Source organism: Necator americanus, chromosome II (genome assembly GCF_031761385.1).
Source record: "Necator americanus strain Aroian chromosome II, whole genome shotgun sequence".
NCBI classification, from domain to species: domain Eukaryota; kingdom Metazoa; phylum Nematoda; class Chromadorea; order Rhabditida; family Ancylostomatidae; genus Necator; species Necator americanus.
This window is the reverse complement of record NC_087372.1, coordinates 3,319,854-3,342,561: the sequence shown is the minus strand read 5'-3', so window position 1 is coordinate 3,342,561 and position 22,708 is coordinate 3,319,854. Positions and strand designations below refer to the sequence as shown.

The window sequence follows — 22,708 nt, the reverse complement described above, 5'->3', positions numbered from 1 at the left end:
CGCCACCCTAACATGCTGTCCTATGATTTACAGTAACGATTCGTTTTTGAACAATAATATTGGGCATAGTGCCACACCGGACATTATATTAAACACAATGTCAAAGATTAACTCTCACGACCGAAAGAGGAAATTTATGATGGAATTACTTTAACGGTGTATATCCATCGGAACTCCATAGTACTCAAAGTAAAAATTCAGTCATTTTTGAGAAATACCTCGAAAAAAAGCGATATTGCCGAAACGTTAACTACGAATAAAAAATACTAACAACCTCGGGTCCAGTTCAACGAAAGAAACTAAATACTGAAATATGCCACCATGTCGAGGTTAACTGAAAGTCGTACATGAAGAATACTTCGAAACGAAAGTTTTATTTCGACGAAGCTTGGATAACGGAGCTTTTCTCTGGTTTTGTTCGCATAGATATTACTTCTATGCGTTTTACAGAGTTCTTTTTTCTTTTGAGCCATCGAACGAAGAGGTAACGGGATGTTTAATATGTGCCACTTAAAGGAATCACCCCACGAATCTGAGGTGATACGGATTTCAGGTGGACTATTCGTAAACAGGATAGGAGATTATAAAACGGGAGGTGATTTCGCCTATTTCTTCCTAATTGCCGTAAAAAACAGCCCGGAAGAAACGGCTTCGAGAATTCCGGTGCGCTATTTCCTACAACGAGTTCGATTGGAGCGCGGCAGCCTTGTGCACGCTCCGCATCTTCCGGGCCGTTTTTTACGGGAATTAGGATGAAACGGATGGAATCACCCCCCTCTCTATAATCTACTATCCCGTATAACAATACTCCACCTGAAATCCGTACCACCTCAGATTCGTGGGGTGATGTCTTTAAGTAATTTAAGTACTGGAATTATTCTGTAATGAGTTAGTGTCGCTGCTATGTTATTTTATATCTGTCTGTCCGACCTATTCCCCTCATGAGTCAATCACGTGTCATCGCTGCCAACACCAATGTGTGCAAGACACCGAATCGCTATGGTGTCTGTAAGTTCATTTCGCTTTATTAAATTGTATACATAAATCCGATTCCTACCGAATTCAATTTGTCGACAACTCATTTATTTGTTTGAAAACACCCATAGGTTTGTCATAAAACAAAAACAAGACAGAACGGAGCTCACTAGAAGGTTTTACAGAGTTTTGGTTTTCGCCTAAGTTTTTCACAACAAGGCTGACCCTTCACAGCATATTATTTGTTTTAGATTTCTTATTGAGGTAATCAAACCAAACATTGAATCACCTCAATTCCATAATTGCAGTCAAGCCATACGATCTGATGGCTGGTGCAATTGCGTAGGTGGTTGTGTTCTAAGATGCCGTGATGGGTCTCTTACTGACCCCTGGAGGAGGTAGGAGCTGGCGAAGGTCCCATCTTGAACGCAACCACATACATAATTTAAGTAACCTCCATGAAGAGTATCATATTTATTCTCCCACTGTTTTCTTCTTCTTGAAAGAGAATAATAGCGAGATTTCCAGCTACTACTGAAGATGAACTGCACCAAAACTTATTTAGAAAGGAAAAATGAGTACAACTTCTAGGATAGAAAGGATCCTAAGGCAAATAAACGTCGCGTAGTCATTGTCCCATCACAAATTAAGAGTAACATGCAGTAAAAGGAGAATTAGTTAAAGTATAGAAATCCTGGAAACTTCTTGGAATAAACAAAATCCATGCGCAACGAGCCCACTCATTGTCCTTTTCAAAATCGAACAAATTCTTTGTCAATGCGCTTGAATAGGGTGAGCCGCGACGCAACCGTCGAAAGAAAATACGGTACCCCGTGACTCAAATATTTTATGAGGATCGGGCCAGGTTTCGTCAGTGTTCCTCTCCTTTTCTTCTTTCTCATTTTTTCATCATTGTCTCCTATGATGTTCGGTGCATGTGCTATGGGTATAGCATGTATATTCCTGGTACAGCGGTTGCGATTGATCTCTTTACCTCTTTGATCTTTATAACTGATTTGTAATATCGATCAATCACCTCGTCGTCAGTGATTAAAGTAAATATTAGCAGATTTTTTATACGTCATGAAAATAACACTGGAATCAACTATTGACAGCTCAACAATTTTATCGGGCCCCGACAGATTCGTAGTCAATTCGATAAAACAGTGCTGACTGCATGCAGACGGCGGGAGATGAAGAGATGATATGCGGGGATGATACGACTCCGTTTTCTGATAAATCTAAGATATGGGTATCTGTTCGCAAATTCAAATCACATTTTCGTCCTCCTAACTTCACGTTTGAAACGTTTGATGGAGTTAAAGCATTGGCAGTTTCAACCCTATCATACTTTTTCTTAGTTGCTTTAGCTAATATGTCATTGGGTCCTCGATGACTAACGCTTAGGTGTTAGGGCCCCAACAGATTCATTTTCATTTAACTTCCAGTAATAACGACTGTAGATTGATGAACTATCGCCTTCTCAAATGTTTTCTGTTTTTTTTTTTTCAATGGGAAAACCATTTGTCGCTTAGGAACGATCGTTGTTCTCTATGGACGTTTTTTTTTACGCGCCGGCCGGAGTACAAGTGGATTAGAGCAGCGTTGTGCCTCCCCCTCTCCCCACCAGCTACCGTTTTTCCATCACTTACTAATTCAAAAGAAGAAAAAAAAACAGATATTCTAGGATTATTTCAGTAAGATGTTTTACATACTTGCTCGAATTTGGTCCGGTCGTATCTAAAGTTACAATCGAAAGGGGTCTCGCCCTTTTTGGACCGATACAGTGGTAACGCACAGTGCCTATACGATTCGAGAACTACGATCATTTTTTCTTGCGTTCACGTATCAAATAACACATAACAATCGTCTCTTATCTGAGTCATCACTGTATCGACCTTTGTTATTTGCTGCAAAGCGGAGTTCGTCAGCGACACCAGCTATCATTTTTCGCATAAACAATCTTTTTTCTCGATTGATTTGCTTGAGCTGTAGCCAAGATTGGTATTGATCTTTCTTTATTAACTAACAGCTTACGACATTTCGACGTTATCGCCTTGGTCAAAGCCTGGAAAAATCTTGAGGTTTCTCTTTTTGGGAAAATGTAGTTTTTGCTTTTAATTCAAGTCCATCTATCTTGCTACTACATATTTGTGTTTTTGAGATGCATTGACATCTTCCACAGATAAATGCTGCTGGAACCGAGATGTACATCAAAATATTTTTGAAAGTCTTCCTTTGCATTTACGCAACTAGCTACGATAAAGAAGAAGGTGATTATAGTTTAATTGACGGCTCTATACTCTGTTCCTGCGGGAGGTCAGAACTCCTCCCGTAGGAACAGAGTGCTTGTAGAGCTTCGATTTTTCCTTATCCCCCTGGACCATAGCCAACAATTACAGTAATTTTCGTCCAACGTACCGTGACATCCATTCTCATACTGCGGCTTCGTTGCACTTAATAAGCTTCGGGAAAAAAAGACAGAGATTAAGCGCACCACTTATCTCCTTCATTTGAAAATGGCAGTTCTTAAATCTATTTGGAATTTTTGAATGCACAAAACAAAGAACTCAGCTATACATACATCCATCCTCACCGATTGAATGCAACATAATCATTCGCTGTTGGAGGACACGTGAATTGAGTGTGACTTCTAATCGTGGATCCTGGAGGTAGTTGAAATATTTTCTCAAGATAAGAGGCGTAGAGTTGTACTGTAGCATGAGAATAATGTGAAGTGGTGTGACTGTTACAAGCACAAAGTGGAATCTTTCGTTTTTTCTTTTTTGATCAAAAAGAAACTTTTTAATATATTTATCAAAATGATAGGGGCGAAACACACTTGTGTCCTTATCACGTCTTCTTAAGAAAAAAAAAAGACGAAATATGATCGCTTGATTGTTGGAAGAAGGAAATGTTCGAATGATTTGATGTAACTTCTTGTTTGTGATGAAGAGTGACGTTCAAAGAAATGCTATCGTCACCTCAGACAGTGCGTATCTTACTGTTTGCTTTCCGGCTTATTTTTTCCTTGAGTTTGTTTAGATGAAGAATCTATATTTTCTTATTTGATGTCATTACATGCATACTGATAGCATTGAAGAATAGGAAACAATAAAAAAATATAAAGAAGAGAAAATAAACAAGAAATAAATGTTATAAATATTGTGGAGTGCTTTAGACATACGAAGAAAACGCCTATGAAAACCCAGCTGCGGTGATAAACGACGAGTGAACGCGTATTCAAGTTGAATCACGACGTGCTAAGCATATTTAATATAATATATTTAGTACGCACAAGGCTGGCGCGCTCCAGTCGAACTCCTTGTAGAAAATAGTGCGCCAGAACGCCTGAAGCCGTATCTTCCGGGCCGTTTTTTATGGCAATTAAGAAGAAATGGACGGAATCACCTTCCTTTCCATAGTCTCCCATTCCGTATACGAATACTCCATCTGAAATCCGTACCACCTGATTCGTGGAGTGATGCCTTTAAGCGGATTTTGGAGCATTAATTTGCATGCTTTGTCATTCTTGTTCTTCTAAATATATTGTGAGTCCCTTAATTGACATTAAAACCTTTAGGAGTGTACCTTTAGGAACTATGAGATGTTATCTCTTTCTAATTCGTGTGTTTAGTCCTACTGTAGCTATATTACGTTTCTGCACTGTTGGGATTTTTCTTTTCCTTTTTTCATCCGCTTATCGCCATACTACGACCATCGCGCGCGTATGCAAAAGCGACCAGTTAGCGTTTAGCTGTGATTGAATAATATGATAATATGAATAACGTGAGACATGATACAGTAGCGTAGACGAAATCTTTGGCAAAAACTATGAATTTCCTAATCCTCTTCTGATTTTACTCGTGCGTGGTTTTATTACTTTTTAACTTCTACTTTTTTGGTGATTTATATTGAATTAAAATTTTAGATGGAAGAAGAGGAACAGTTGCGTGATTTATTCCGTGACAATACATCAACACCAGAAACTAACCGATCCATTGATGTTTTATGCGCAAATTGTGTTTCACCTCAGGAGCCCATTGGTCAGTTCTTTTTTATCAACAGTTTATTGACGAAGCGGAACAAATGGATCACTAACATTTTGTACCATAGTTTCCATGTTTTTTCTGTTTACCCCAATTAATATTGGCTTCGAAGTTGATTTCATCAAGCTGTATATTAAAAACTTTAGTTCTTTTTTTATTTCTACGGTTTTATTTTCCACCTTTCTAGCGTGTCTTCGCTCTGGACTTATTGCTTTGGCTGGTATCATAACAGCAATGGTGGCTTTAACAAGGATTATTCATCTTCATGCAACGTCACCATCACATCTTCGTCTCCTTTTATTTTATATTTTATGCGTTCATTGTATTGCTGGGTGAGTTTACAAGTTACTCGTAATCTCTCTTAATTTTTAGATTCTTTTTCAAAATATATTTCTAGTTCATTTGAATGGCTTTTGGGTTGGACAACACAGTTGTCGCTCTTCATTAGTTATGCAAAAGCACTCGAACTTCTTCTTATATGTTATTTCTATTTGGATGTAGCATCTAAAATGATGCATTGGAGCTCAATAGCTGGTAAAAGGTACTGTTTTGAAGTTCTAACATTTGCTCTGATTCCTGTTTTGAAATTTTAAAAGCTTGGCCGGTTTTCCTATCTTTTTATTAATTTAATTCAGACTGTGTTTTTCGGCGCTGTTCCTCATGTTCACTTATTTCACCTTATTTTTGATTGTTGGCTTTCTTATTTCGATAGAACCATGGAGAGATTGTCACGGTAATTCATTGTTTTCTTTTGAACTATTAGACAAAACACTATGAAAATGATTCTGCATTCGTATTCAACTCCACGATTAATTTTATCACTTCGTTTCCAGCTCCCTATTGGATATGGTTCTCCGCTGGAGAATTTATAATGGTTCAACTTATGGTTGGCTCATTCTTCTTGATTCTACAACGAATGAGCCGAATATCTGCAGCTCCTAATATACGCGCAAATCAGCGGCGTGACTTGTTTAGGTTCGAGTTGAGGAATATTTTGTTCTTTTGCTCGACCTCCAAACATTACTTTCAGTCTATTCTGGACGTTCGAGACATCCACTTTAGCCGATCTCGGCTACCATGTGAGCTTATTTTGTCTCGCCGACGATAGAAGAGGTTGCAGTGGAGTATTTGTAAGTTATTCTTCCTTGTATAAAATAGCGCATACAGTCACAAAATCATTGTAAATATTAGGTAGTTTTCTTGGATTGCATCTGTTTTCAGGATCATGATCAATTACGCTATTCATTGTTAAAGTTTCCATATGACATTGTTTCTTTTTTGATGCCCGTTTGGGCAATTCTTTACGTGTTTCGGACTACTACGAAACCAAATGCCTACAACGACGATTCCACGGAGGTGAGTTAAGCTAACTCATATAACTCTATTCCTACTTTCTGTGAGTGTTCAATAATATTGCATTTCCTTGTAGTCGCTCTATCCATCATACGGTTCGTCAACATCGTCCATTGCTGATGTTGTTGTAGTGAGGAATTGGCGACGTCGCTATCGTCCCCTTACCCAAGTGAGTTAATCCTTCCATTTTCAAGAAACATCAAAAGACATTTCCTAACAGAGGCTTAGAATAGTCTTAGAATTATGCTCTTCATCCTTTCAAACAGATAATTAAAAACTCACATCTATGCACTACTACGTTGTTGTAGTATTGTCGTTAAACTAGCCTTTGTTAGAAAATTACGTCCATATTCCGCTATAGTAGACCTTGTCGCAAAGATATAATGTTATCATGGTCATCTTGGTAGGAGTAATATCTTCAACAGTAAGGGTGGCCGCAAAGTTCCTTCAGTGCCGATAAAATGCACGCGTTTTAAATCAATCGCGAATTATCGCTGTAGCTTTTTGCCCCATCGTCCTTCGTTAAAGTATCTGTACACTGCTGTAAACTTGCCATTTTTCGATTACTGTCATACTGTAGCAGGTCGGTCGACATGTGTGAATTGATTCTTGGCGCGCGTTTTACCGATGCCGTTGAAATTGAAACTCTGTGGACAGCCTAAAGTTTTTGGTGAACGGCTCCGTTTAGTTGTTTGGCTCCACATGAATACGATTACCTTGCATAGTTTTCCGAAATCATGACTCTTATACGTACATAGTTTGCTCTTGGTTCACTATCCGTAGTAATACGTTGACATATACGACCTCCAATGACCTCAAAATTTTTGTTTTCTCGGGCTCAGCACCGTAGATGCCTGGATTAAGTATGATACAGTTAATTAAGTACCGGAAGTATATCAGAAATCTGTTTACATGGCAAACGTTCATAAGGTGTAGCGATATTTCTAAGATTCATAAATAATGCTCTTATTCTCATAGCCGTCACAAAACGACCGCCCAATTTTGTCTGGACGTCGCACACGACCTTCCGTAGGAAGTTGCCCTGGACGCCTTCGGCCGGTGAGTTCCGCACCAACGATGGTAGCAGGGCGACGCATGTCGACTTCACGGAGTCTGGTAAGCAGTCCTTTGTATTCAATACCGGAAGAACTGGGAAATCATGATCGTGGAGCTTTGGTGGATTCTATTGATAGATTATCAATAACACCATTACCAGATGAGTAGCCAGTTAGAGAGATATGAGAGTTTGAAATGTGAAATATGATCACATATCCTTGTTGAGTTTATGAACCGCAAACATAGTACATCATCTAGAATTTCATTCATTTAAGGAATTTCCACTTAGTTTTTTTTTTCTCCATGTATTTCACTTCACATCTTTTGTGAATTTATGCCTACATTCTTGCTGGTTTTCGAACTGTCCTCGGCTGATATCAGTTATGCAGTGTTCTTCGGATCTTTCACTGCTTTCTCTAGTCAAACTGTTAGCTATTTTTTTTTTTGAGAAATATGTTGATTATTCTCAAATGGGTGGGTTGCGTGTAGTAGCAGCTGAAGAGGTTGGTACTCTTGTGTTTTCTTCATTAATTTTTCATAATACGGCTGAAATCCCTAAATGATACAAGTTCCAAAAATAATTTTAGTAGAACGATGGATTCATCAACGCCTAAAAGAGTGAATTTCTAGGAATAGACTAACTTTTTCTTATCAATGGTATATCTCTTCTTCTTTGGGAGAATAAGAAAAGACAACTTTTTCATTCCATATTTTCCTCTGAGACAAACTAGTAAGAATTTAGAAATTGTTAATCAGACTCTGAGAAATTTCGGGATGTAAAACAATTGAAAGTTACAATATCGTTGGCTGCTACTGCTACTCAAACGTCTCTAGGCCACACTGTCCTCATATTCTCGAGTTCATTTGTTGCACCTTGCGTTTTTGAAGCGTTTGAAGTGATAGTACTTTATCACTTTCTTATTCCTCCGCCTAGTACTTTCGTTTTGGTTCCTGTGTTGTTTGTGCAACGTTAAACGTGTATCTATTGGGTAAAGAACAAATAGCCATATCCCGTATAGTTGTAACTCAATTATTTTACTGTTTTATTAGTCCGCGGTGAGCTTCAAGACAATACTTGCGGGTTGTGATCAGATTCGTTCAGCGCTGTTTGTTTCATATTCATATAAAGCATTTTTTCTGTAAATAAATATGTTGTCCTAGTTTAATTCTGCTTTGGACCTCAAATTATTATGCATATATACATGCACAAGCATCCCTATCTACATTTTATGTGTATGTTAGTGAACCAGATTACATGAAACCAACTTGCCATAGGCTTATTTTAAAAACAACGTCAACGCACTATTCAGAATATTCAGAATCTCCGTTTCATGTGAAATAGTAAGTCTTTGTCTGTAAATGGAAGTCCCTGGTTTCATTTTTACAGTAATTTTAGAAGAAAACGCGAGTATTTTTTCAAGTACTTACAGTAGCTAGCTACTGTAAAAGCCTAGTTAGCACGTTTACCTTAAGTGTAAAAGAGAAAGCGATGTATGCGACAAAAAAGTGTAAACAGAACGAAATGTGAAAAGGTACTTCGATAGTTTATCCATCCAAACGGAGGTGATGGGTAAACAGGAGCCAAAACGTTTTTTTTTTTTCGAAATACAGTATCCTTGTGCAATTCTTACAAACTAGCGACCTCGTTTACAGAACTATTTATTCTTGGAACTGTGTAATGTACAAACATCAGAACTCTATTTAACATATGAGCGAAGCCAATGTAGGTCCACGTAGATTCGTACGGAAGTGGAAGCGGTTAGTTTATGAGAAAGTCTAAATCCACAAGGACATGTTTACGAAGAGAGGGAAATTAAAGTAAACATAAACCAAACCAACATAAACAATCTTCGATTATGAGGTGAAATTCAAGCGGTACTGCTGTTTTCCGACAACTGCTTGCGTAACCTCTCATTACGTTCGCAATCCTGAAGAGATAGTTGTCATTTATTATACAACAGCATACTCTGCTTTGTTTTGTTAATATTCAAGCGAGTGGGGGAAGAATGAGGTGAAATTGAAATTAAAAGCACAAGAAAGCACAATAAAACAGTATGTCGAGACCTCAATAATTTCAAAGCAATAGAAACTGGTATTAAATTTACTCCGATAACTCATTCATGTGTTTTAACCGGGTACGAGATTCGAACCTATCTGTAGTTTGCGATTATCCCATCTTCAGATTCTCGAGAATTTTGATAGATTTGCTCATGTGCAGTGAAACATGCTGAATTCTCGAAACAATAAGAGAACTAGAAGCAGTAACCTTAGTTTGCGCAATGAATATATCTGACCCAAATTATTTTCCTCTGCCACTAAACCATTTTCCTGGATCAAACATCCGATGCAGTATTCAATTTGACGTATATACGGTAATGGTGAAAACCGGTTGAGGGAAAATATAGCTATAGGAGCTGTTGATGTGCAACGCGTAAGCGCAGGCGAAGAGAGAATAGCATTCATTTACGGAAAGAGTGACTAGATGGTAAGAAAAATGGTGCAAAGAAAAAAAAAAGTCTCTTGACTACTACCAATATTATAAATCAGAACTAATTCCTTACCGATATCACTTTCGCAACGAGATAATTGAACTTTCTCGTTTTTTCTTTCAATTCATTGTATTCTGACGTTAGTTGAGTCTTGTTAGTGGTGAGCATAGTTGTACGATCTAACACCTGAATCATTGCTTAGGACACTCAACAGCATTTCAAACTTACAAAACATGCACTATAAACAAGGACTTACTTTCTTTTGGACTGCAGAAACGGCATTAAAAATGTCATTAAGGTTGTTGATGAAAGAATCTTGATACGATGCCTGAGTGGCTCTGAGAAAAAATAGTGAGTTTCATCTTTGCACTATTTTCTTCGTTAAATAAATGTTGAAAAAAAAACTTACAGGGGAAGAACATCTTCGATTTTAGAAAGCAATTCTATATCTTTCTTGATGTAATTCCGAACATCAACAAGTGTATTGTAGAGTGTTACGTACTGCCGAGCTTGTCGATGTTTGCTACCCACTGAAAGGTGGCGGGATTAGATATGGATTTTAAAGGCATCACTCCACGAATCTGGGGTGGTACGGGTTTCAGACGGGTAGCAAAAGCCATCGTAAGAAATAGCGTTCTGAGATCGTCCGTTTACTCTGGTACAGGAAAAGATGAACAGAATCACCATCTTCCCACAATCTACGATTCCGTATGGGCATTACTTACCTGAAACCCGTGCCACCCCAGATTCATGGGGTGATGCCTTTAAATTATTGTCGTCGTACAACGACCAAACTCCTCCAAATAATGTGAAGGCCTTCTTTCGCATACGATTACGAATCTCTTTATAGCGACTGTGCCGATTGTGTTTATGTTACTCACTTTTGTTCAAAGCGCGGCGGAGACCTACAGTCCAGATAAAGCGACCTGGTTTACCGTGCAATTGCGTAAACGGTTGCACTTGAAATGGTGCAGTGAAACTCTCGATCAGCAACCCCAGATTGGATCCAGCTAGGGCTTCACCGCAAGTGCAAATAGGGTTTTTGTACTGTAGCACAAGCCAGGTTGTTTTCACCCGACTATAACTCTAGGAGTCCACTGTTCACCGAGATTACGTTGGTTACAAATATGTGGTTACTCTTTTTTTTTTTTAAAAAAAACCTTACATTAAAGTGAATAAACAACACAAATAAATAATAATAACAAATATGAGTGAATCAAAGTTAATTTGAAAACTAACTTTGAATGTACAGTTCAATAAACCGTTGCTGATATTGGGACATTTCCGTTTGTGAAGGGATGTTGTCCAACTCGTTTTGTAAAGAGGCTACTCGTTGAGCTACCTGTGAAATAATGATAGCCTCAAGAAAAGAACTAGTACAGCCGGAACCAACAAAAAAAAAGTTCTTGGTATACAGTCACAAATATTTTCCGAGTGTAAGAACAACTCAGACATCTATGAATCAATCTTTTTTCTTACCAACTAAGCAGCAAAAGCTAAGGAATAGTGGGTTTTTGAGGATCCTGTGCATCAAATCTTTCACACCGGGACCCCAACTTCTCAAGACGCACACTCCATCCACGTGGAAAGCACTCAGAGACTATTATACAATCAGCACACATTTTTCAAGGTGTTCATTTATAAAATATACATATCTACCCTATCATATACTCTCATATAAAATATACATGCCATGTTTTTGCAAAATAATCACGTTCAAATGAGGAATATTGATGGCAGTCTACACAAAATATGTTTCTGTTAGATTAATCGGAGCAACTTACCTCTGCCAACCGTAATCGTTCAGCTGATAGCGCTTCCTCACTTTCCTCAACTTCTCGTTGATTCTGAATCAGGTAATAAATTGGTAACTTGTGTACTAAATCATTACAGATCCCCATAATTCGACAAGAAATTCATTATCAATGCAGATTCCTGAGAAAGGAGGTATTGATGTCGAATAACAGAAATAAAATTTCACAGCACTTAAAGCGAAAGACTATCTCAAAATATGATAAAATATGATTCAACACTTTGTCAGCTTACGCTCGAATACACCTTAGAAGTTACTCTGTTTCCAAGTCAGATGGCCATTATTAATGCGCTGAGTGTTATTCACGTCTTCATTACTTGTTGGACGGATAAGTTTCTTGAGGAATAGAAGTAAAGAAAGGGCCAATCAAGTGCCAGAATATCAATATGAGGCTCTCCTCCTCTAGGTCGATTAGAGTAAGAAAAAAAATTCTACTAAGAAGCAAATAAAATAGCTGTTGTATTCATCCAATCAAACTTTCGTTGATGGTGGCCATAAATCAACAAGTACCTCATACCGCATTTCCATTCTTCTCTTGATATGACTGGATTTCGTTCACCAATAACATCAGTTGTGCTTTCGATGATGCTTTCAAATTTTTTTCTCGGTCCCTAACAGCGTTATATTCTTGAAGAAGTTCACGAGCTTCTTCTATTTCGCTTAATAATTTAGAATAAGTTCCCGCAAAATTAGAAGATTGCATAGTATTTACCTTAAGATATAAAAAACTTACGATGCGCTAAAACGAGAAACGATGGAATCCCAGACCTCTTTCTTTTTGACCAAGTCTTCATGTTCAGCAACTGTTCCAGCAAGCTCTAGCTTTTTAGATTCCAATTCTTTTGCGACCTCCCTTTCAACACATTCAGCCTAAAAATTGTGGTTACTAAAACGAATAAAAAGTACATAGAAACCTCTTAATATAAAATGCACCTCATTAATTTGTACTTCGAGCGCCACATTCTCCATTCAAATTTCCAATTGATTGCCTGTAAATGAACAATTTCAGTTGAATCACAGAAACAATCTACTCTACAGTTCTTGCAACTATGGTGCAATAGCAGCTGATACATGTCATCGTTTATAGTCGGGTCAAAACGACATGAATCACGAGTGTAGTTGCAGCGCATTTGCATACGCGCTCGAAACGGCGAAGTGGAGACAGCGTTTGGAAACAAGTTGGGACCGTCGCAAACTACAACGATGGGTGCTGTCAGCAAGGATTTCACCACGCTCCTAGCCGCTAGGTTGCGCTCCACCGAAACGCCTCGAAAGAAGCTGCCTACGCAATTGCGTACGTGTTTCATGTCGTTTTGAACCTACTATATAAAGTCCATACACTATTTATACAGTGGACGTATAGTAGTCATAGTATAGTATAGTAGACAAGTCGGATCAAAACATGAAGCACGGTGCAATTGCGTACACAGCTTCTCTCGAGGCGGTGTGGTGGAGCGTAGAGGTTAGGAACGGACTGCAGCCCTTGCTTGCATCACTCAACGCTGCAGTTTGCAACGGCGCCACCTTGGTTCCAACTGCCGAATCCACCGCGCCGTTTCGTTTTGCGTACGCAAATGCACTGTGCTTCATGTCGTTTTGACCCGACTATATAAACGCTATCGTGTAACAGTTACAAAAGCGAGGTACCCAGAGGCCGTAACGTCTGTCAACATGTGTATGCAATGTTACATATGTGCTCTGACCAGGGTGTTACCACCTTATGGCTATATTCACATCGACATCATGCGTATAGTCGGATCAAAACGACAGAAAGCACGGTGCAATTACGTAAGCGGCTGCTTTCGAAACGTCGCGGTGGAGATTGGGGTTTGAATCGACGTGGGACCATCGCGCGCTGCAGCGATGGATGGTGCTAGCAATGGTCCCACCTCGACCCTGAGTGCCACATTATGCCAGCGCCTCCTGAAGCGCAGCCGCTTACGCAACTGCACCATGCTTCATATCGTCTTGACCTTACTATATATGGTAGAATATTTTTTAGATTTGCTATTAGAAACTGATGGAAAGAAATTGCAGTAGTACTCAAAGTTCACTGTTACGGGATCAGAACGCAGACTCTGCTCACTGCTTTAGGGCTTCCAGCAGAGCTTGTCGTCAGGGCCGGGGGATCACCTCATGGAGTTTTTAGGCCGTCCACAGAGTCCACTACGGTCAGTCTCCGCTAGATGGGCGGTGCGTCGATCCAGATCTAGCAATCAATGACCATCGATAACCTTTTCTGGCTAGTTTTCCGTGGTCAATAACCACCAAAATCATAGAGTCGGAACTAGAACTCTACGGCACCCTTACAATCCATGTGGTATAAAGCTATCAATCCATCACAGACCCACTTCTTTAATATAACTGTCTTTCCTGTCCTTGGTTGAGTAGGACAACAACAGCGAAATTAAGAAGAAGGCGCAGTTGGGGTCGAGCGAATTATCCGTTCAAAATCTCTTCACTCCTCAAGGTCACCGGGGAGTTGCGGAAGACTTTTAGCGTGTACATGGAAGGGAATGTACATACGCCACGTTCCTAGTGTATTAAGTGGCTCAGGCAGATAATTATGGCACATGAGTGAGGGTAAAACAAATGACGGGTAATAACTGTAGATTTTATCTCGGCAGCGTTAGAAGGGTAAACAAAAAAAGTTGTGCTGACTTATAAATGGCCCCAAATTTGAGGGGAGAATCAACTATCAATGCCTCTACCAGTTTATAGCCAACACAACAATCTATGGAAGGTTAAAAGAGCTGAGGTGAAGAAGGAAGGACATCACAGGAAGCCCCATTGGAGCATGTCGTCGGTTTATACGCTTTGTGTGCGATTTGCACAATAGGGAAAATCTACCCACTGTACTGGTGCTCCGAGCTGACAAAACAATGATGATTTTCGAAATTTCGGAGTTTCCTCCCTACATTCGTCTGATTCATCCTTAGTTTGCTTACGGAACTCTTGTTGGGTTTTGTTTTTATGTCAGCACGACTTGTAAGACCTTCCGTGAGAAAGTTACTTCGAATGAAATAATGCAAATCTTTTTTGGTGACTGTAACTGGTAAATAAGTGCCGTAGAATTGTGCTTAGCTACTTAAATAACATTGGATACTGCTTAGGGTCCTTACATAACCCTGAAGTTACAGGAAAGCATTGGCCATTTTTACTTGCACACCAACGTGACGTTTCAGCATCCATGAGTGACGTTGAAATGAGCGATACCACCGAAGGAGAAGGGTTTCGTCTCAGTCGTGTCATCGATGCTCATAAATCGGATGTGAAATGTCTCGCTTCAACATCAGCTGGAGTAATTATTTCTGGTGGACGTGATGAAACTGTGAAGTTCTGGTCTAAGAGGTACTTTCTTCTCTTCTCTGCCTTTCTCTGTTTTCGCCTTTTATAGAACATGCGGACATTCAAGAATTAGCTTTTTTTGTTTTTTTTTTCTTATGCGGCATCTATTTAATCAGTTTGATGAGGCTCTGCTTAATGAGTGAAGACTACGTTACGATTTATCCGTTGCTTATCTTGATATTTAGTTATCAAAGAAAAAAACCACTAATATGGTTTTAGGGTTCTTCAGAGGAGTAACCATACTTTATTGATTTTGTGTTTCAGAGGTGGAGAGTTCTCAGAAACTCTCGCATTCCCCCAACCAAAAGGACTAGCGGTGAACTCAGTAGCCTACTATGAATCACCAGAAGGTTGGCGGGTGTTTGCTGGTAGAAAGGATGGCTCTATAGCTGTGTATGGTTCTGGATCCTCTGAGCCACTATCAGTGTTAACTCAACATTCTTCAAATGGTGAGTATCAGGGAACGACTGTTTTTTTCTCAAATCTTTTGCTGTTGTTTTTCGTTAATTTTCTGTACGACCTTTTTTTCAGTTTGTTGCCTCTACGTCGATGAAAAGAATCATATTTTACTTAGTGGTTCTTGGGATAACAATATCATCATTTGGCCTATCAGAGAAATCGGATCTCCAGAATTTCCGGTACTTTGATTCATTAATTAAGTGAGCAAACTTGAATTAGCCGTTATGGGTTTATTATCTAGGTTCTTCTGCTCAATGGGCACAAACTATCAGTATGGGCCCTGTGCGCAATTGAATCAAATCCAGGATATTATCTGTCAGGAAGTGCTGATAAGACTGTTAAACTTTGGCATAACGATAACGAAGTTAGGACGTATACAGGTTTGGTTTTTGTTTTTCTCGCTTTGACGGGTAAGATATATGTAAACAATTGTAGAACAAATTTTTGTCGCATTTTCTTCTTTTCATTTCTTCCTGTCATCATATCCTGCTGTCGTAAGACAGTTCCTGTTTTTTAGCTAGGTAAAAGGCTCACACAAAACGATCAAATTTCAAAAATAGATTCATGTTTAGCAGGGTGGAACTCGTAAACTTTCCGGCCTTTGTTTTTTTTTGCAATCTAGACTTTCTTTCCTCACTTTTCCTCTTCCCATTTGTAAGATTGGTCGCAGAATGTTGTTCGGCTGAAATCCATTCTCAAGATTGACTGTTGTTCTTTGAGACAGAAGCGGTACTTGAAAACAATAGTGGTGAAATGCTTGATTATTGACTAAATAGCACAAAAGGGTCACCCGATAGGGTGGTTGTTGTGTCTGATCGCAACTGCACGGAGGAAATGTCAAGTGCAGTCAAAGAATGTGCAGAGTAACAAGAAGTTGTATATAAACATAGACGCAGAGGGATTTGAGGGTAGCATCCTAAATACTGGGGGTGGGGTGGAGGGGTAATGCTTCCGATCGATCGGGTTCGAATGCGCCCTAGCTTCCGTATAAATTGGACAACTTTGAGGATAAAGCTACACATCGACTAGCCACCGCAAGTCATTGTATAGGCCAGATACACGTTCGTAAACCTCAAACGATTCTGAATTGAAGTGAACGTGGGGGCGCATCCCAAGCGGATTGATTAACGCCAGACACTTTATCCTTTATCCTTATCCTAAATACTAATGCTGAATTTCTGATAATGTCAACCAATGGCTTAAAGAATCAAAGCTGCTCTGAATTGAGTTGTGGTCACATTCTTCATGTGAAAAAAAAGCCTAAAAATTTTTTGAGGTTTAGGGGCGCATATGAGCGCAGATCGCCAGTAGTAGTCGCTTTAAAAGTAATTTTGCCGATCACTAGATGAATAAGAAACTTAATTAATTAAAGTTGAGTTAATCAGCTAAATTAAAATTGAATTAATTACATTAGTTAGATTAATTACAGGACATACCGACGTTGTACGAGCACTACTTGTTATTTCTGTTGACCGATTTCTCTCTGCTGCTAATGATTCTACTATAAGGCTATGGCATACGGAGACCGGTGTTTGTCTTGGGAAATTCTCGTCGTTGCGGGACGATTTTATCTTTGAGCAAGTTCCTACTGTATATTCATCTTTATGATTTTTTTAAAAATTTCTTTCTGCATCTTCGTACCTCTAGTGTTGTTTAGCTTAGCCTTCGTCGATTCCCATATAGCTTCATGTAGTGAAGGAGGATATGTTGAAATTTGGAAGCAAAACACTATAGAAGGACAATTAAGGTGTGTATTTCTTTCGATTGGAGATTTTCTGGCACACATTATCTGTTTTTAGTCTTTCACACGCACAACTGCTTCAATCCCCAGCACTGACGCTTTGGGCTGTGAAAGGTCTTCCAAACGGCGACATTGCTTGTGCGGCCAGGTCATTTTTCTTCTTTCTGAAGGGTGTGAACCTATAACCATATTCACCTCAGCAGAAAATCTAATTCTAATGCAACTTACAACTCGTGAATTGTAATTACCAAATGCATAGGTGTAGGCAAGCGAAAAATTATATAGAGGAGTGTTTCTGAAGAAATGTTCTGTAACTTATACCAGTTTAGTGATGGCAAAATCTATGTGTTCACCGAAAATGAGAATCGCAAAGCGTCTGCAGCCGTAGCGGCTGCATATGATGACGCTATTGCAGTTAAGGTTGCTAAGGAGTTAGAAAGGAAGGAACGTCAAGTAAGCAAGTCTTTTCTTCGATTGATACTTGTTTCTTCTATACTTTAATTTCTAGGCAAACGAGACCGTGGTAATCAAGGTTTCTCTGGATGATGGTGCTCCAAATATGGAACTTCGATACAAAAAAGGAACTGATCCAGCTCTGGCAGCTGAGAAATTCATTCAGGTGATTTCTTTTTTTTCTGATACCGTTTTTTCCTGAATTGCGCTGTCTATTGATTTGGGCAGTGAAGGAGAAACGAAAGGGACAATACCAGTTGTCAAATGAAAAACGTAGTGCGAGGAAAACTAATAGACACCTCTGGTACAAGTTCCAGATGACAAAATTATGAAGTTTCTTTGATCTTCCATTTTTTGATCAACAATTGTGCGTAGTTTAATATTCAAGTTTGATAATCATGATTCTGGAACATATTTTTTGAATTTTTGGCTCTACTCAACAACTATCTTCTGATAAGTGAAGTCCTTGAGTCCATTCAATTGCGTTCGTAGATGCGATAGTCGGAGCCGGTGCTCTAACCCCCTTTAACTTTGAACGGTTGGAGAAAGAACCTCTTTCATTTTCAAACGGTTGGCGAAATTACCCCCTTCGCTTTTGGACGGCTATCGAAAGGACCCCCTTCACTTGAGTTGCACTCCATGAGCTGAACCCCCTTCACTTGATGAGGGTCTGGCTTCTCCCTATCGCACCTGTGAATGCGTTGATCCTTGCGAATTGTTTTTATTTTCATGTTTTGAGGATAACAATCTTCCTGCGTCATATCTGAATGAAATAACGGACTACATCAAGGCTCACGTTCCAGAAGCTGCTGCTGCTGCGCAGAAGCAACATAAAGTCCAACCAACGCAGCGAGTTATAGTTGACGGAAAGGTTAGCGGGGTTTTCAGCTACTGTTGACATCTCTTTTTATTGCTACTGCGTCGTAGGAGTACGACTACTGTTTCGATGTCACCGTTGACGATGGAAGAAAATTGCGTCTTCCTTACAATCTGAGTGAGGATCCGGACGTTGCTGCTCAAAGATTTGTCGAAAAGCATAATTTGCCCATCTCTTTCCTAGCCAAGGTACTTCCATTAGTTTTCCATTATTTCATCATTCTTTCTAGTCTTCTATTCGATTCTTGCATTCCTTCATCCATTTAGGTGTCAGGATTGTTGAGATCCCAAACTTCGGGAGCACAAGGAGCCTTTTCGGGCCAGTTTTATGACCCATTTACAGGTAAGTTCAAGAACAAATAAGTTGATTGCGAGCGCGATAAGAACAATTTGTTTTGATTTATATTCGTTTACACCATGTGCGTGTCTTTCTTCCTCTTCTCTTTAACTATCACGTGGAAACGCTATGAGAGTGTGGGTGTTTGCTCTTATGCTTCACTGCAGGATGTGACGAAGATCAAAAGATGTTTTTAAAAAAAGCCGCTGCTATACTTGTTACTCACATTTTCACGTTTCAAACATCGACAAATTTCGTCTTCTAAAATTATCTCCGTACGCATGATGTTTTCGGTGCATCCTTGAACTTTTTTTTTGTTGTTTCTCCGAGTACTATCCTTTCCCTATCAATGGTTCTTTCGCTATTATTTAAGGTGAAACTTTGTAGTAATTTTTGCAAGACCTCATCTATAACACGGTTTCTAACTGTTGCCAGCCGTCCTTCTTTGACGAGAAGTTGACAATTATAACCGCCCCTCTCTTCCTTTTTTGATGTTGATGGAAAATCGTCGCGTTGCCTTTGAGTCGTACTAAACCCTATGTTTTTTTTTTGTTAAAAAAAATTTCGTTTTCTTTATAGAGACGCAAAAACTGCACTGCTTACCTCGGAAATAGTTTTAGGTAGTGGCCGTTACGTTCCGTCACAGGGCAGTACGTTCTCATCGAATGGCAGCGCCGATCCTCTCACTGATAGTGGACGATACATTCCTGGCAATTCTTATGGAGATTTTCCCCCTGCTAGTAGCGGTGATCCACTCACAAGTTCTGGAGGGTAAGTTTTAAAATTTTATCAACACTTTAAGTAGTTTAACTTTAACATTAATCTAATTGCCAGCTTTGATTTTGAACAGTTTCGCTGAAGATGACTCGTTTCCTTATTCAATTGTTTAAATCCGAAGCGCTTATGTTATGCTTGGTGCTTGAGTATCCTTATTGCTAGGATAGAATATGTATGTTTGCTACAAAACTTTGTTCCACAACTTTCAGATTTCTTTCCGAAATCCGCTGGTTCTTAAGATATGAGGCTCAACTTCATTTCGATAGCAAAATTTAATTCGTGAATTTGCAGGTACCATCCAGGCTCAGCTTCCGGTGATATTATTCCTAGCTCGTGTTTACCTGTAGACAAAAGAAGGCCTCGCGGCGAGCTCACTCCTATGGCGAATTATTATCGATTTGGTGTGGAGCAACTAAGTACTAAAGCCATTACAAAGCTTTTTGAAGTAAATGATAAACAAACAGCCCTGAGGCTAAATGAAACACAAGTGAGTTCTTGAGATCTAAATTAAGTTCGAGATTCCGTTTTATTAGACTTATTTTGTTTTAGCTGCAAGCGATTCAGCGTTTGATGTCAGCATCTAGCACCAATAATGATTATGAGATGTTGGTTATGGCGCTTGAAACGGGATTGCAGTGGGACATCGAAGATTTAGTTCCAATTCTCGATGTGTTTCGAGTAGCCATTTTAGATGAAACGCTTAACTCATACTTCTGCGACATGAAGGTAATCACTGTTTCAGCATATCATTAAGACACTGTTGCTAGTATTGGAGCTCACTTTTGTTACCTATATTCTGCTGTGATAGCATTTTAACATTCTCACAATTAAAGGCATCACCCCACGAATCTGAGGTGGTGCAGATTTCAGGTGGAGTATTCGTATACGGGATGGGAGACTACGGAGAGGGAGGTGATTCCGTCCATTTCTTGCTAATTGCCGTAAAAAACGGCCCGGAAGATGCGGCGCCGCACAAGGCTGGAGCGCTCCAATCGAACCCCTTGTAGAAAATAGTGCGCCAAAACGCCTGAAGCCGTATCTTTCGGGCCGTTTTTTACGGCAATTAGGAAGAAATGGACGGAATCACCCCCTCTCCGTAGTCTCCCACCCCGTATACGAATACTCTACCTGAAATCCGTACCACCTCAGATTCGTGGGATGATGCCTTTAAATCTAATAATTAACGTGAAATGTCTTTACCGTAGCAAGAACGAAATAATATGAGGATAAGAAAGTCACGTCTTGAACTTTAAAATAGTCTTGGTTGGATCTGAGAACTAAAGGAACTGGAAGAACTTATAGGAGCTATCCGGGTTCAGTTGTCGTTCCAATCTGTTCTTTTCGAAGATGATTATCCCATAAATAGTTTATAATGACAATCTAATTATTCCTTCTTATATAAATAAACTATTGTTCATCATCAAGGTAAATGATTTTTGAGTTTCAGGGACGAGGAGAAAGCACTCAACAACGCCTTTCAGCGCTTCTTCTTAGCGAGCCACCGGATGCGATCTCTATACTTGTGTGTCGATGTATCACTAACGCATTTGTTCATAGTCGTGGCCGTGAGATGGTTTCTCACGATTTCCAAATTTTGTTCAGAGCTGTAGCAAATCACGTTACAAGCCACAAACCTGCACTCCAGGTAAATAAGGGTTTGGCCACCAGGATTCGTATTTGCTTTGGGTTTTATGAAACTTTCTTTTTTGTTCGCTGCGGCTCACGCAATTTCCTTGTCTGGAACGTTGTCCCTTCGTCCGAAGCCGTTCTCCATACCGTATGCATAGCATTGCACTGTGCTACTTTATAGCAGCACCAATAGCTGTAATATTTCCCTAATCGGTAGCCGTTTTTGGTGATTTTGTTTATTTTTAGATAGCAGCAGCATCAGCCCTTGCAAACTGGAGCCTACTTTTGTTAAACCGATCGGAAACGGTCGCCGAATTGGGACCACGAGAGGATGCTATCCGGGAGATCATAAAAGTACAAATCAAACTTTTGAGACTTCATTTCTGTCCATACCGCTCTTTTCTACATCTTTGCTTGACTGATTTTGATGTTTCCTTAGGTGTGCGAAGACAAAGTAACCTCCTTTGGCTCCTTCGCCGAAGTTGCAATGATTCGATTGCTGCAAGCAATCGTCACCTTCATGTGGGGCGATACTACAGTAATTAATGTAAGTTCTGTTGTGTTTCTTCTTTCATTGCACACACAAAAAATCATTCTGTATTTTTTTTTTCGAAAAGTTGTGATAATATCGTTATATCACAGCTCTTTGTTCCGATGTTTTATCTCAGTAAAGGACTTACTGTTATTTGTTACTGATATCAAGGAATCGCATCCTACCAATAAAAAAAAACTATATTTTCGGAATGTCGTGGTCCACTGTATCTAAAAACGTTAGATAATTTCACTTGCAGCTTGCAAAGTCCAGAAATATGCTGAGCATTGTCAACCGAATAAAGGATGCAGTTGCTGACGAAAAAGGAAAGAGTATTGCACGAGATATTGCAGAAATGATTTATGCTGTCTAATCGTCTTGTGTCTAGTGAAATTTGATCCCTTTGTCGCTAATGTATGTGTGTAGTCACGGGCCTTACTTGAGTCTTCTTTAACATGATTGTGTTCAATGTTAATACGGTACAGTAATTTATGGTTTTATGAAGCGTTCACGTCTGATTTCCATGGAGAAGATAGTTTTAAATAAATTTGTATAAATGAGGTTTCTTAAAACATTTTTTTCTTTGCAGATTGCAAGTGAAGGTAAAGAATCCATTACATTTCCGTCACATCTCGTATTCAGTTCTTTCCTATGAAATGAAACTAGTTCTGAGTCTAATTATATCTATGAAGAAGAGTAAGAGTACTAATATTGAACTAATTTGTGAAGTTTTGGTTGATCGTGTCAACTGTACCAACAACAACAACAACAGTATAAGCAGTTATCAATACTGCAGGAAGCAACACACAGATCACGAATTT

The 22,708-nt window shown here is 39.3% G+C and overlaps 3 protein-coding genes across 6 annotated transcripts; 2 read left to right on the top strand and 1 right to left on the bottom strand.

Moving 5' to 3' along the window:
• Nucleotides 1-975: 975 nt before the first annotated feature.
• On the top strand, nt 976-7,601 carry RB195_016750 (uncharacterized protein; the record flags this gene model as incomplete). Of its 2 annotated transcripts, none has more annotated exons than XM_064183434.1 (10): nt 976-1,008; nt 4,907-5,021; nt 5,212-5,356; nt 5,422-5,565; nt 5,660-5,757; nt 5,858-5,999; nt 6,055-6,154; nt 6,246-6,380; nt 6,454-6,546; nt 7,356-7,601. In XM_064183434.1, the coding sequence occupies 10 exons, from the start codon at nt 976-978 to the stop codon at nt 7,599-7,601; spliced, it is 1,251 nt and encodes a 416-aa protein (XP_064039314.1). The 2 variants fall into 2 exon arrangements, with proteins under 2 accessions (XP_064039314.1, XP_064039315.1); XM_064183433.1 differs by lacking the exon at nt 976-1,008 and adding an exon at nt 4,494-4,526.
• Nucleotides 7,602-9,130: 1,529 nt separating this feature from the next.
• On the bottom strand, nt 9,131-12,704 carry RB195_016749 (uncharacterized protein; the record flags this gene model as incomplete). Of its 2 annotated transcripts, XM_064183432.1 has the most annotated exons (11): nt 9,131-9,209; nt 9,273-9,281; nt 9,342-9,361; nt 9,995-10,108; nt 10,179-10,260; nt 10,332-10,452; nt 11,162-11,264; nt 11,707-11,769; nt 12,253-12,394; nt 12,469-12,605; nt 12,669-12,704. In XM_064183432.1, 11 exons carry the CDS (start codon nt 12,702-12,704, stop codon nt 9,131-9,133), a joined length of 906 nt encoding a protein of 301 aa, XP_064039313.1. The 2 variants fall into 2 exon arrangements, with proteins under 2 accessions (XP_064039313.1, XP_013296137.2); XM_013440683.2 differs by lacking the exons at nt 9,131-9,209; nt 9,273-9,281 and having other exon boundaries at nt 9,302-9,361.
• A 2,221-nt stretch (nt 12,705-14,925) lies between these two features.
• RB195_016748 (uncharacterized protein) lies at nt 14,926-22,260 on the top strand (the record flags this gene model as incomplete). Of its 2 annotated transcripts, XM_064183431.1 has the most annotated exons (19): nt 14,926-15,086; nt 15,348-15,532; nt 15,615-15,721; nt 15,784-15,922; nt 16,972-17,119; nt 17,200-17,289; nt 17,342-17,431; nt 17,613-17,736; nt 17,792-17,902; nt 18,476-18,607; nt 18,664-18,801; nt 18,880-18,955; nt 19,570-19,720; nt 20,018-20,213; nt 20,276-20,452; nt 21,174-21,371; nt 21,602-21,709; nt 21,795-21,902; nt 22,147-22,260. In XM_064183431.1, 19 exons carry the CDS (start codon nt 14,926-14,928, stop codon nt 22,258-22,260), a joined length of 2,553 nt encoding a protein of 850 aa, XP_064039312.1. The 2 variants fall into 2 exon arrangements, with proteins under 2 accessions (XP_064039312.1, XP_013296135.2); XM_013440681.2 differs by lacking the exon at nt 16,972-17,119 and having other exon boundaries at nt 17,190-17,289.
• Between the last annotated feature and the right edge of the window lie 448 nt (nt 22,261-22,708).